This window comes from Triticum dicoccoides, chromosome 5B (assembly GCF_002162155.2).
Source record: "Triticum dicoccoides isolate Atlit2015 ecotype Zavitan chromosome 5B, WEW_v2.0, whole genome shotgun sequence".
In the NCBI taxonomy this organism is placed as follows: domain Eukaryota; kingdom Viridiplantae; phylum Streptophyta; class Magnoliopsida; order Poales; family Poaceae; genus Triticum; species Triticum dicoccoides.
Window position 1 is genome coordinate 416924680 of NC_041389.1, and position 13808 is coordinate 416938487.

At 44.9% G+C, this 13808-nt stretch overlaps 1 protein-coding gene and 1 pseudogene across 1 annotated transcript; both read left to right on the forward strand.

Annotated features, from left to right (window-relative positions):
- Positions 1-2123: 2123 nt before the first annotated feature.
- LOC119309632 lies at positions 2124-4814 on the forward strand (annotated as a pseudogene).
- A 2529-nt stretch (positions 4815-7343) lies between these two features.
- LOC119309717 (protein SRG1-like) lies at positions 7344-9273 on the forward strand. The gene is made up of 4 exons (XM_037585661.1): positions 7344-7633; positions 7723-7988; positions 8462-8786; positions 8907-9273. Exons 1-4 carry the CDS (start codon positions 7400-7402, stop codon positions 9147-9149), a joined length of 1068 nt encoding a protein of 355 aa, XP_037441558.1. The 5' UTR covers positions 7344-7399; the 3' UTR covers positions 9150-9273.
- Positions 9274-13808: the final 4535 nt, after the last annotated feature.

Consider the following 13808-nt stretch of genomic DNA (forward strand, 5'->3'; position numbering starts at 1 on the left):
TTATCAAAATTGGTCCCACCGAGTTTGATAATCGGTCCAACCGAGTTTGCCTGACCAACTCTCTGGAAAGCTAATTACCAAAATCGGTCTCACCGAGTTTGTGTAATCGGTCTTACCAAGATTACGTTATGCCCTAACCCTAACCGAATCGGTCTCACCGAGTTGCATTTCGGTCCCACCGAAAACCCTAACGGTCACATTATTTGCTAAATCGGTCTGACCAAGTTTAACAATTCGGTCCCACCGAGTTTGGTAGATTGTGTGTAACGGTTAGGCTATATATACCCCTCCACCTATTCATTCGTGGAGAGAGCCATCAGACTGAACCTACACTTCCAGCATCCTATTTCTGAGAGAGAACTACCTACTCATGTGTTGAGGCCAAGATATTCCATTCCTACCATATGAATCTTGATCTCTAGCCTTCCCCAAGTTGCTTTCCACTCAAATCTTCTCTCCACTAGATCCAAAACCTATGAGAGAGAGTTGAGTGTTGGGGAGACTATCATTTGAAGCACAAGAGCAAGGAGTTCATCATCAATGCACCATTTGTTACTTCTTGGAGAGTGGTGTCTCCTAGATTGGCTAGGTGTCACTTGGGAGCCTCCGACAAGATTGTGGAGTTGAACCAAGGAGTTTGTAAGGGCAAGGAGATCGCCTACTTCGTGAAGATCTACCGCTAGTGAGGCAAGTCCTTCGTGGGCGACGGCCATGGTGGGATATACAAGGTTGCTTCTTCGTGGACTCTTCGTGGGTGGAGCCCTCCGTGGACTCGCGCAGCCGTTACCCTTCGTGGGTTGAAGTCTCCATCAACGTGGATGTACGATAGCACCACCTATCGGAACCACGCCAAAAACATCTGTGTATCCAATTGCGTTTGAATCCTCCATTCCCTTCCCTTTACATTCTTGCAAGTTGCATGCTTTATTTTCCGCTGCTCATATACTCTTGCATGCTTGCTTGCTATATGTTGTGAATGTTAAACTTGTGCCTAAACTCCACTTAAACTTTAAAGAATCTTAAAAATTGTAACTTTGGCTCTTAGTGTCTAATCACCCCCCCCCCTTCTAGACACCTCTTCTCAAGGTCCTACACATGTTCCATGGACACGTGCTATCCCATGACCGCGGTCAGTTACATGCACACCTACGTGGCCCCACTAGTCAGAGTTAACGGTCAAGCCATTGACCTGACAACAACGTTCAGTTTGCCCATTTGTGAGAGTTTCAACCAAGGGAGTGGGGGAATTGAGCAAAAGTTAAGAGCGTGGGGATGAATGAGTACAGCTAAGGAACTAGGGGCACAGATTTAAAAATCTCTTTGTTTTATAGTGAAACTGATTCCAGCGCAACGCTTATCTCTACTACTCCCTCCGTTCTCCAAAAATGCTAGGCTTACGGGAATCCCACTACGGAGGCAAGTTACACGATTGCATGGCCTAATCTCATTGATTTTCTCACCATAAAACTAGCCGTGGGACCCAAATCGTGATGAATCCTAGGTCTCCAACTCATCTCGATAGAAATTGCCCGTAGGTGTAGCAAACTTCGTTCCAAAATATAGTGTTTTTTTATTCCCGTGCTTCAACTTTGATCATAAATTTACGGCATCGAGCCACTCTGGACCTTTTGGTACTGCGAGCAGGGCATTCCATCTCCACCTCCATTGCTACCGTGGCACCGCCTACGACCATTGTTTGGTGAGGTGGATCTGGAAGAGGCACGACAAGAAGCCAATGAAGGCATACTTTAATATTAGGCAAAATCACGTTCATGCGTTTATTGCGCAAACCGTACATTTCATTAGCTGCACGGGCTTGAAGTCTCTGCAGCCACGGTTATGTGCGTTTGTGACTTTCTGTATTTCAGTGATAAGGGTCGTAGACACTACCGTCAAATCCACAAAGGCATCGTGTGGTATTATATAGAGTCATGTTCGCCTGTGTCTGTTTTCCGGATGATTCCGTTGGCTCGTTTAGACGGAGAGGCACGGACGAGAAGCCCATGGAGGCATACTTCAGTATTACGCAGAGTCACGTTCGAGCGTTTACTGCACAAACTGAACACGAGATAGACACTTAGGTTAGGTCTTCACTGCGCACGTACAAAAAACACAACAACTTAATGGAGGAGGAGGAGAAGATCTTAGAAAAAAACGAGGATGAGGCACAGTGCAAGGACATAATTGCAGATGTCACCACTGGTGCGCGTTTTTTAAAAGCACTGGCTAGCACTCTCTGCAGCCACGGTTATGTACGTTTGCGACTCTATGTGTTTCAGTCATTAGGTTCACAGGCACAGACATCAAATCCACAAAGGCATCGTGTGGTATTATATAGAGTCATGTTTGGTTGTGTTTGTGTTCCGAATGATTCACTCGACTCGTTCAGACGGAGAGGCACGGACGAGAAGCCCATGGAGGCATACTTTAGTATTAGGCACACCGTCATGCATTTATTGCGAGGCAATGAGCGGCAGACTCGAGAGACGCCGTTTTTGAAGCGTTCAAAAGGCATGGTCGATGTTTAGCCCACGGAGCTGAACCTTTGTCTCAGGAACAGCCACGGGCGTTTACTCTGCGAGGATCGGAATAGCCTATGTGTCAGATACACTGTATTTAAAATATTATTTCCTTCTATTTAAAAGCACGGACGTGAACTACCTACGGACACGGTTCCGTATTGACTTGCGTCACGCTTCTTTCTTGGTGTTAAGTATATTATTCGATATAAAAGGCGTGGACGTTCGTGGCTGTCTGTGTTTCATTGTTTCATAGTGAAGCACGGGCACAGTAATTTGCGAAGGTAGTGATGGCACGCTTTTAAACAAAGCACACGCATAGTGGTTCCACGACAAGCACGTCTCGATTTGCAGAAACAACACTATCAGTGGTTCTACCGGACGCAAAGTATGTTTTCACCCAAACGTTCACCACAAAGTCCGACGAGACGCCGATGGTGCAAGACCTGGCTTCGGCCGGCGTCGAGGAGCCGTCGAGCCGGTACTTAGTGCACGAGCAAGACCGTCATGGCGACCTGCTGGCTGCTGACAAAATGCCGGAGCACATCCCTCTCATTGACCTTAGCCGGCTCATGGATGCCGACGAGGCTGACAAGCTCCGGGCGGCTCTACAGACCTGGGGCTTCTTCCTGGTGAGCGAGCATCTGTGCATGTGTGCACCTTAATTACTCTTCCCTCCGTTCACAAGTATAAGATGTTCTAACCTTTTTGTGAATTGGATACATATAGGCATGTTTATGTTTTAGTGTGGTTGTTCACCCATTTCAGGCCGAGTGTAGTCCATATTAAAATATCCAAAACATCTTATATTTGTAACGAAGAGATTACTAGCTTGTAAAGTTATTGGACTCTTACTGAAACTGTTTAACTTGTCCAGGCCACCAATCATGGGATCGAGGATTCTCTCATGGATGCAATGATGACCGCGTCAAGGGAGTTTTTCCGTCAACCGTCCGAAGAGAAGCAGAAATGCAGCAACCTGGTGGACGGCAACGACAAGCATTACCAGGTGGAAGGGTATGGCAGTGACAGAGTGGTTTCCGAGGATCAGGGCCTGAACTGGAACGACCGGTTGCATCTGAAGAGTGGAGCCGGAAGATGAGAGGAATTTTGCTAAGTGGCCCAGTCACCCGGAATCTTTCAGGTTCCCTACTCCCTTACCTTGAGTGATGTTTTTCACATTTCTAATACTGTATTAGCTTAGTTGTAAAGGAAGGCAGAGTGAGAATTCCAGAAAAGTATCAATGTAAACTGCACTCTGGGTAGTCAATTGTCTCGTAGCATTGCGCGTCTCTCTTGCTAGTGGGCCAGTATTACCATATCATTTCCTATAATTAAGTAAGGCTGAAAGTTAACTAATTTTGAAACAATTTTCCTTTGTGAATGCAGACTTTTGAGAACTTCTCTTAATGACGTAGTTTTCTCGATGTTGTTTTGTGAATTTATTGATTAATTACTTTCTTTATAAGAGATTCAGAGTCTGGGGGTGATTACCCTCTTTTCAAAAAAAAAGATATTCAAAAACAATTCATAGATAGAAACTTAATAAAGAGACCAAAATCTTTGATTTGACTAAACTATTATAGAATCTTTCTGCAGGAATATGCTAAATGAGTATGCATCGAAAACCAAGAAACTAAGAGACATTGTCTTGCGATCAATAGCCAAGCTCTTGGAGATTGATGAGGATTACTTCGTCAACCAGATATCAAACAAGGCTTCCGGGTTTGCCAGACTCTACTACTATCCTCCACGTCCGAGGCCTGACCTAGTTTTGGGCCTCAGGCCTCACTCTGATGGAAATCTCCTTACTATCCTTTTTGTCGACGACGATGTTGGTGGCTTGCAAGTTCAGAGAGATGGGAAATGGTACAATGTTCCAGCCAAGCCTCACACATTGGTGATCAACTTGGGAGACTGCCTGGAGGTAGGCACCTACACATACAAGCTAGATGCGCACTTCCTCTCTTGAATGGTCTATAATGATCATTGTTATATCCTATTTCCTGAATCCTAATGTTTCATTGACTCCTATGTGAAATTTTGACGCAGATAATGAACAACGGAATCTTTAGGAGCCCGGTTCACAGAGTGGTGACAAACACCGAGAAGGAGAGGCTTTCGCTGGCCGTGTTCTATGCCGTGGATGAAGAAACAGTGCTGGAGCCAGCACCCGGTTTGCTGGATGACAAGCGACCGCCAAGATATAGGAAAATGATGACCAAGCATTTCGTGGCTGGGCTCTATGAACATTTCCGTCAAGGGAAGAGATTCATCGACACCCTGAAGATATAGATTATACATGTTAGTTCATGGAGTTGTAGTAGTGATTACCTATGTAGATTAAAGTTTTACCGATATGTAAAAGAGGAGCGCCAGCGCCATGCCTCTTTCACCGAATCTTGAGTTGTAGTTTGTCAGTTAGCTGCCGCAGTTAAAACTTTTACATGGTTAATTTTTTTTGAGAAGGAGGATGTACCCCGGTCTCTGCATCTGAACGATGTATGCAGTCATATTATTAATTATTCACAAAAAGCTTAGAAGGTGATACATTAGTAAGCCTGAAACCACCATCTTAGAAACACCATTGCTACTCCTATCCCCTTGATGAAGGCGTGACGAATGTCCGGGCCTAATACCAAATAGACATCGCACAGAAGCCTAACATCTAAAGCCGGGTGTCCAATCCAAGCCACTACCTGGATTGGGTCCCACACCGGTTTGGCACACTCCTAGTGAGCACCGCACGCTGCAAGGACCGTCACCTCCATCTTCCCTTGGTCCATCCTCAGAGCATAACTGATGCACCAACCTTGCTAGGCCTCTCTGCCATCAACGCCACCATGACGCCAGACAGCTTCCTTCTCCTGCGCGAGTCCATCTCCGCGCATCAAACACCGAGTCTCCACGGCGCCACGGCACCGAGAACTGCCACCATCAATGTGGAAGATGAAGCACCGCTCCATCAAAGGCGCCGTCCTCCGGTCCCTCGAGCCCGTGTGCACCTCCAAGAATGACGCCACCAAGGGGGAAACGACACCAGAGAGCCGCCGTCATCCGATCTACTGATCTAGGGTTTCCCCCGGAGGTAGCAGAGAGTGGCCTTGAACTTCTCTACGGCGATGCCTTCAAGAAGGGAATGACGCAGACAGCGTCGCCATGGACGGCCTTGGCAATAGTCAATAGCAGGTTTTCACCCAGATCTGATCGAAGACCTCCATCTCTCGTGCACGGGCTGCCGCCATCCCTGCCGGGATCTCAATGAAGACTCCAAGGAGTGGATCGGCGCCGCGGCGTAGTCGTCGTCGTGTCTGCCGTCGCCGGCTAAGGGTTTCCCCCAATCCCAAGAGCCCCACCATCCAATCACCGCCCACCACCCGGATTCGGCGAGCAAGGCCACACTGAAGCCCAGATCGAGCGGGATAAGGTGAAAGAGATGAAGCCGGCGCAGGTCGATCCAGATCTGGCGGCCGGCCGACGGAAATCACGGCCGCCATGAGATCCCACCACCGGGTCCTCGCCACCCATGCAAGCCGAGGAAGACCGGCCACACCCCTGCAGCCACCCTCCATCAGGGAAGGCGCCGCCCACCTTGACCGGGCCGCCACCACGGCACACCAAGCTCTCCGCGCGAGGCAGCAGCAGCCAGCCCCGCCGCCACCTTTCTCGATGCTGCGCGGGCTTGCCGACGGCTATCTCTGGTGGCGGCGAGATCTGAAGGGAGGGGGAAGGGGGCCGGCGGCGCTCTAGGGTTGGGGCCGCCCGAGTCGCCCGAGAGGAGCGACGCGGGGCGGGGCTAATCCAGCTTGGTGCTTTCAAAATGAAGAAGAATTAAAATTGTTTCATGTCCCCCTGACAGCTTTGAGATCGGTGAAGGATTATTCCATCCTATTCCACTTGTTCCACTGCTTGGCAAGATATGCAAGATTCGGTGTTCTGTATTTTGAGCTGTAGCTTGTCAGTTAGCTGCTGCAGTTAAAACTCTAGAATGCGCCATCTTTGTGCTCCTCAATCTTCATGTAGCAGTACTTTAATCTGTTGGAATGGCAGCGTTGTCGCAGCGTTACGTTTTTCCTTGTAAATTGTAAATATCCTCTTACTTGCTGATATTAACGGGTATCCCTTTAGGCTTGAAGATTACTAAATGATTATTGTGCTGAAGTCACGAGAAAACCTGATTATGAACAGAAATCAACTGGAATTGGGCCAGGAGACTGTCAGTCGCTTCGCAAAAATATTCTTTCTCAAATTTGACTTGTCAGCCACTGTGAATCTGGACAATGGTCCAGTTTTTGTCAATCCTTTTCCCATCAATTCAGCTCAGCCTGCCCGGTGGCCACTGGTGCTATTGTTGATCATGTGATACAAGATAATAGGCTATTAGTAGTACTCACAGCTCAGCCTGCCCGGTGGCCACGGGTGCTATTGTTTTTTTTTTTTTTTTTGAAAGATCCGGGGTAACCGGCTTCATTGATTTAGGAGAAAGCAGCGGGAGAACAGGGAGATCAAGTGATCATCGTTACAAGAGAGAAACGAAAGGAAAAACACGGAAACAGTTGGCCCAAGATACAAGATGCTAGTAATAGGCTATTGGTAGTACTCAGTCTGACTGGAGGATGACACAGCTGAAAATTTATGGGTAGCTTAGTGGCAATCTTGACTGGAGTATGATACGATTGCGACTGACAAAGAAGAGTCGCATCGAGTGCGTCATGCATGATGTCGCCCAGAAAATGATTGGGGGCACGTTTTTTCCTTTGAGGAGGATTAAAACAAATTTTGAAGAGGAATATCGAGGCACACTCGAGGCTATACATAACGGCCCCTCCATCTTCAACTTCAAGTGAGCAGTAGTACACAAACACTTACCAAAGAGCAGAATGGCTGCGTCCGACGAGTCGCCGATGGTGCGGCCGACGGTGCAGGAGCTGGCATCGGCCGGCGTCGAGGAGCCGCCGCGGCAGTACGTGCTGCCGGAGCAAGACCGTCACGGCGACCTGCTGGCCGCCGACGAGTTTCCGGAGCCCATCCCCCTCATCGATCTTAGCCGGCTCACGGACGCCGACGAGGCCGAGAGGCTCCGGGCGGCTCTGCAGACCTGGGGCTTCTTCCTGGTGAGCGAGCGTCTGCAACTGCATGCGTGCACCTCAATTAGCTCATAAAGTTACTGAACTCCTGCTGAGACTGTTTAACACTCATCCAGGCCACCAACCATGGGATCGAGGGCTCTCTCATGGACGCCATGATGAGCGTGTCGAGGGAGTTCTTCCGGCAGCCGGCGGAGGAGAAGCAGAAATGCAGCAACCTGGTGGACGGCAACGGCAAGGACTACCAGGTGGAAGGGTATGGAAGTGACAAGGTGGTGTCCGAGGATCAGGTCCTCAACTGGAGCGACCGGCTGCATCTGAGAGTGGAGCCGGAAGACGAGAGGAATTTCGCCAAGTGGCCCAGTCACCCGGAGTCTTTCAGGTTACCTACTCCCTTGCCTTGAGTGATGTTTTTCACAGTTCTAATAGTGTATTGGCTTTAGTTGCAATGCAAAGGAAGGCACGGTGAAATTTCAGGAACTCTCAGTGTAAAGAATAGTACTCTGTGATCCAGTCGATGGTCTCGTAGCATTGCCTGTCTCTCTCGCTAGTGGACCCGTATAATCATGCCATTTCTTATAACGAAGTTAGGGTAAGTTTTTTTTTAAAAGGACACAACTTTCCTTTGTGAATTTAGACTTCTGTAAACTTCTCTTAATGATGTAGTAGTAGTTCTTTTGTTGCTCGCGGTGTAGTTTTGTGAAATTTCTTGATTAGTAATTGCTTTATTTAAAAGATATCCAAACTCCGGGGGCGTTACCCTCTTAAAAAAGGGTATTCAAAGACAACTATAGAAACTGAATAAAAGAACCAAAAACTTTTATTTGACTAAACTGTTCTAGAGTCTTTCTACAGGGATGTGCTAAAAGAGTACGCATCAAGAACCAAGGAAATAAGAGACCTCGTCTTGCGATCGATAGCCAAGCTTCTGGAGATTGACGAGGACTACTTCGTCAACCAAATATCAAACAAGGCTTCCGGGTTTGCTAGATTCAACTACTACCCTCCATGTCCGAGGCCTGACCTAGTTTTGGGCCTGGCTCACTCCGACGGTGGTCTCCTTACCATCCTTTTCAACGATGACACCGTCGGTGGCCTGCAAGTTCAGAGAGATGGGAGATGGTACAACGTTTCAGCCAAGCCTCACACATTGCTGATTAACCTAGCAGACTGCCTAGAAGTAAGCGTTAGGACTACAAGCTACACACTTACTCTCTTGATTAATATACAACGGTCGTTGTTATATCCTATCTCGTGAACCCTAATGCTTCATTGACTTGTATGTAAAACTTTGACGCAGATAATGAACAATGGAATCTTTACAAGCCCAATTCACAGAGTGGTGACAAACATCAAGAAGGATAGGCTTTCCTTGGCTGTGTTTTACGCTGTGGATGCAGAAACGATGCTAGAGCCAGCGCCCGGTTTGCTGGATGACAAGCGACCGCCAAGATATAGGAAAATGTTGGCCAAGGATTTCGTGGCTGGGCTCTTTGAACATTTCCGTCAAGGGAAGAGGTTCATCAACACCCTGAAAATTTAGGTTCACTGTTTATTGTGGAGCTGTAGTAGTGATTGCCTATGAAGAATAAAGAGATGGTTTTATTTGTTGTATGAATGGGGGGTTTTGTCTAGCATCTCCTTTCTTATAAGTGACTCAGTTCCAATTACCGGTGTCACATAGGATGCTAGCACAAACCATGTAGTGCACTTGCATAGTGCCAAATGAAAGTGGTGCACTCGCATCTTCGGGTAATTAGTCTCCAAAAAACGAAAATAACAGCCTATAATTGTTTCCGTTTGTGAGGACGAATTAATGAACGAACAAAACACATGAGGACAATGATCAAATCATTGAGTGACATTTTTTCTAGATGATACATGTATGGAGTTCATCTAGTCAACGACCTTCTGCAGGTCCTTATCATCTCACCATGGCCAATGGTTTTTAAGTCGGCGGCCTCTATTGTCGTTTCTCACTGTCTCGCACACAAACATTTGTGGACAAGAAAAATCGAGTCAACATCTCCTATGCGCAAGTTGTCTGTAGAAGATGACCAATGACTTCATCATCTAAGTAGATGAGGGAGCGGATAGTTTTTCCGGGGCTAGCTTGAGTCGTCCCCGATGATACAACTTTTTCCACCATGACTGTGGTGGGAAACTTCTCAATAAAACTGGGGGTGTTATTTTTCTCCTCCATACCGACGGGCTTCTCAACGACAACATTGATTCCCTCTTCTCTCGGATCGCATCGATTATGGGAGGCATCTGCACAGTCGAAGTCGCCTCCATACGAAAAACACTGCCAGTAGTCTCCGACTGCCTGGCGTAGCTTGATGCAGGCGGAGGGCTACAGAATGTCAAAGAGGAAGTATCAAGATATTGTGTGTATGCTATAAACCATACATATTGAGATGTTCATATTAGGACACTTACAGTTTGGACTGAGGAATTACTCTAGCATGAGGTAGATTGCCTTTCCTTGGTGGGGCCTTCATGGTAGAAACCTTCACCCCGGCTCTTGGTTTGGGTGGGATGGAGTCTCGCCTTGCGCCTCTGCTCTGCAGACAAGTTTGATGTGGGCAAGGGCGGCAAAGCCTAGGATTGTTGAAAGGGCATGTAGCCCCTAAGTGTGATTTTGGTAATTAATGACAATCTCTATGGACTAATGTTTTCAGTGAGATATATTTGAAGGTTTTGTCCATAGATGATGCCTCAAGGATATTGGATGGAATCAAGGATGAAGTCCATATATATGAAGATAAATTTGCTCTAAGCTTGGTATTAAATGAAAATTCCTATGGAGCATAAAGTGTATTGAATCTTATATGAAGATATGTTCCATAGTGATGCTTGAAGTGCATTGGGTTACTTTGTGAAGAATGCCATGAAAGCATATGAATAAGTCTGCATGGTATCCTTCTTTGGATACCCCGTGCTCATAGGCTTGTACCATGTGCACGAGGTGGAGTGTCAACTATATGGATACCCCGTGCACATGGGGCCTAGGTTTTGGCTCTCGAGGTCCCATATCCAGTGAGGTTTCAAGTTGGTCTTTGGGGATTTCTATTGAGGCCATCAAGATTGATTTTAATGTCTAACCAAATATGTTCAAGGTGGAGTTTGTTAGAAGATCTCAAAGATTGACATATGTGGGCTTATAAGAATCAAGAGTTTGAGAGAAGAATCAAAGAGAAGAATTCAAGCAATGGCTTCAAGACAAGATCATGGTAAGCTCATGTGTTGGGTTTCGGTTGATCAAGTCTTGAAGCAAGCAACTAGAGTGAAGAATTCATTGTTCCTCACAAGAGATTATGATGGAGTTTTTAGAAGAGAAAATGATGACCAAGATGATATTCGTACTGAAACTTGATATGGTCATGAAAGAGTCTTTGATGATAGTCTTAAAGCAATGAAGGGAAATTAAGAGTTTATTGTGGCTTTCAAGAAATCAAGATGGGGCACGAAGTAAAGATGTTGGTTGAGCAAGAGAAAGCAAACTCTCGTGGGGAGGACGATGCCTAGGGAATCAAACGGCGGAGGACGAGCAAATTGAACGGCTGGGGGGCGGCGCCTAGCAGTGGCCCGTAATAAAATAGTAAAAATCCAACGCCCAAAAGAAGAAGAAAACAGCAATGCTCATGCTAGTATGATTTTCTTCCTCTGATGAGCGTTGCACTGGAATCAGTTGTGGCCCCCGCAAAAAAAGGTCAGAGCCGGGACCCATTTCTTGATCACTTTAGCTACTTTTCAGTCGCCTGAAAATTTATTTTAGGGTCAATCCTTTTTTTTCCACTGTCTTATGCACTTGATGAGCACTGCAACGGGCATGCAGCCGACGCATGCAAGCTTTCTTGATTAGAGTGAGTACTAATCACTAGACCGATGATAGGCGGACCAAAAATACTAATCGGCATGTTTCTTGGCTAGTGCCAGTTTAAATTTAAAGAGAATTTTTATGGTGCCTTTGCTATTTGATAGTCGTCTAAAGAAAACCGGTTCATGCTAATTTTTTCTTTTTATGTGTTTTTCTCTTTTTTGTCTTGAGTTGTTTTTTTTATGCACTTTAGTTGTTGCCTGAATTTTAAATTTGGGTCAATTGATTTCTTTTGGCCTTTGATTTTTTGCTTTATGATTCATGCTGTATTTTCTTTTCTGCCTGTGCTACTTGTTGTACTGGGCTTGTTTGTTTTGACTGACAACATATTTGGGTCAGTCGATTGCCACTAGACCGAAGCCCGTTAAGAGTGCGATCTAGCCTTCATCTCTCTCCCTTTGTTTGTATCATTTGTGGGTATTTTGCTTCATTCTTTTATTTTAGTTTTCTGCTTCTATGCGTTTTCTCCCTCTTTCCTTTATTAGTTAATTTTTGTTATTTTGTGGATTGTTGGTCCTCCCCTCTACCCCTTTTTTATTTTTTGTTATTTTTTTTGCTTTGGTTTTTTCTTTTTCTTTATGGTCAGTTTGTTTTTCTTTTGTGGAATTTTTGGATATTGGGTCAATGTAAATGTATAAGCACAAATACTATAAGGTATATGGAAAGATTGCGCTATTATATAATTATTATTCTTTGCATACTGTAAAATGTGCAATTTCAGTGCAAAGTGGTGTGCAAGTTTTTTTTGTTTCTTTTGAAAGGGTAATACCAATGTCAACATTTCATTTTGTATAAAACCTCATTATTTTGATCTTTTAGTTATTGTTTTATTCTTCTTTAAGTTAATAACAATGCCACTAATTCATTTCTCCTTAGAAAACTTTTTTGCGAAAGTTTCACTATTGTATGCATATTGGAAAAAAAACGCAATTTGTGTGTATATTTTGTGCAAAATTTGTTATTTAGATTTATTTCTATGTGTGTAAGTATAAATGCAAGTAGTAAATAATATGTGTGTAAATTATAATACAATGTCAAAATTGCACTATTATATGCGTATCCTTTGCATATTTCAAAAAATGCAATTTGAGTGCAAGTTTTGAAATGTTTTCTGTTTTTATTTGTTTCTAAAAGGGTTTCATTTTTTTAGAAAACTTCATTATTTTTATTTTGTTTTATTTTTTATTTCCTTTGTTCTGAAAGGGTAATACCAATGCCATGAATTCATTCTTCCATAGAAAACTTTATTTTTTTTTATATTTCTTTAGTTTTTATCTCATTGTTTGATTTTGTTTTAGTTTTCTTTTCTTTTCTTTTGTAAGGATAACACCGGTGTCACTAATCCATTTCTTTTTAGAAAACACTTTTTTTGTGGAAATCACAGTATTATATGCTCATTTTTCTATAATCTCACTATTATATGTTTCTGATGAGTAGTTGACTGATATTTGTGTAGTCTGATATGAGCTACATGGATAGGGGTGTGTTGCATTTGGCCTCCGCATATACGTGCATACATACATAGCCACATAGGTATGCTTGTAATATACTGTTACATATGGAGCTGCCTTGCATGTATGCATGGGTTTGTAGACAGCAATTAAGTGGATGTACTAAATTAATACGGCAACATCATGGAGGGGAGTCGTCCTCGCATGCATTAGCTCCGACTATGGCGTTATTACTTGCTCCTAATAGTCACGGCCCGAAAAAATCGCAAAGAGACAAAAAGTGACTGACCCAAATATGATATTCAGTCGTATTGACATGTAGTCAATCCCTTTCTTGATCAATTTTCTCATCACACACAACAAAAGAGTCTATTCAGGGGGAGCACAAGGTCGTTGGGCACAACAGAGGTAACCAATGGTGTTCAGTCTCACACAAGATAGAACAAATCATCCCTAGGTCGTCATAGATAGAACAAATCATCGCCAGTTTGTTATGGCGATCCGACAGCCTGGTTCCCATGAGAGCAACAGGATACCTGCACCATCATGTTGATGCTTCGGGCGGCGGGTGGGTTTGCGGCGGTCTTGTTTTTGGCCTTCCTCAACACAAACTTAAAAACCCATTTCGCATACCTGGAGAGTTGCTCGAAGAACGCCGCAGCTCGGACTACCCCACATCATCGAGAGAACCAAATTAAGGCCTTCAAAAGGCCGTAAACCAAACCTGAACCCATCATGATGACGGCCAACAGGGCAAGGTATATCCCAACCAGTGACGGAGCTAGCCGAAGATCACTGGGGGGCGAAACAAAAATCTTCAGTGTTTGGGGAGGGGGGCAAATGCTAAAAAAAGTCTAATCTAAGCCTCCCT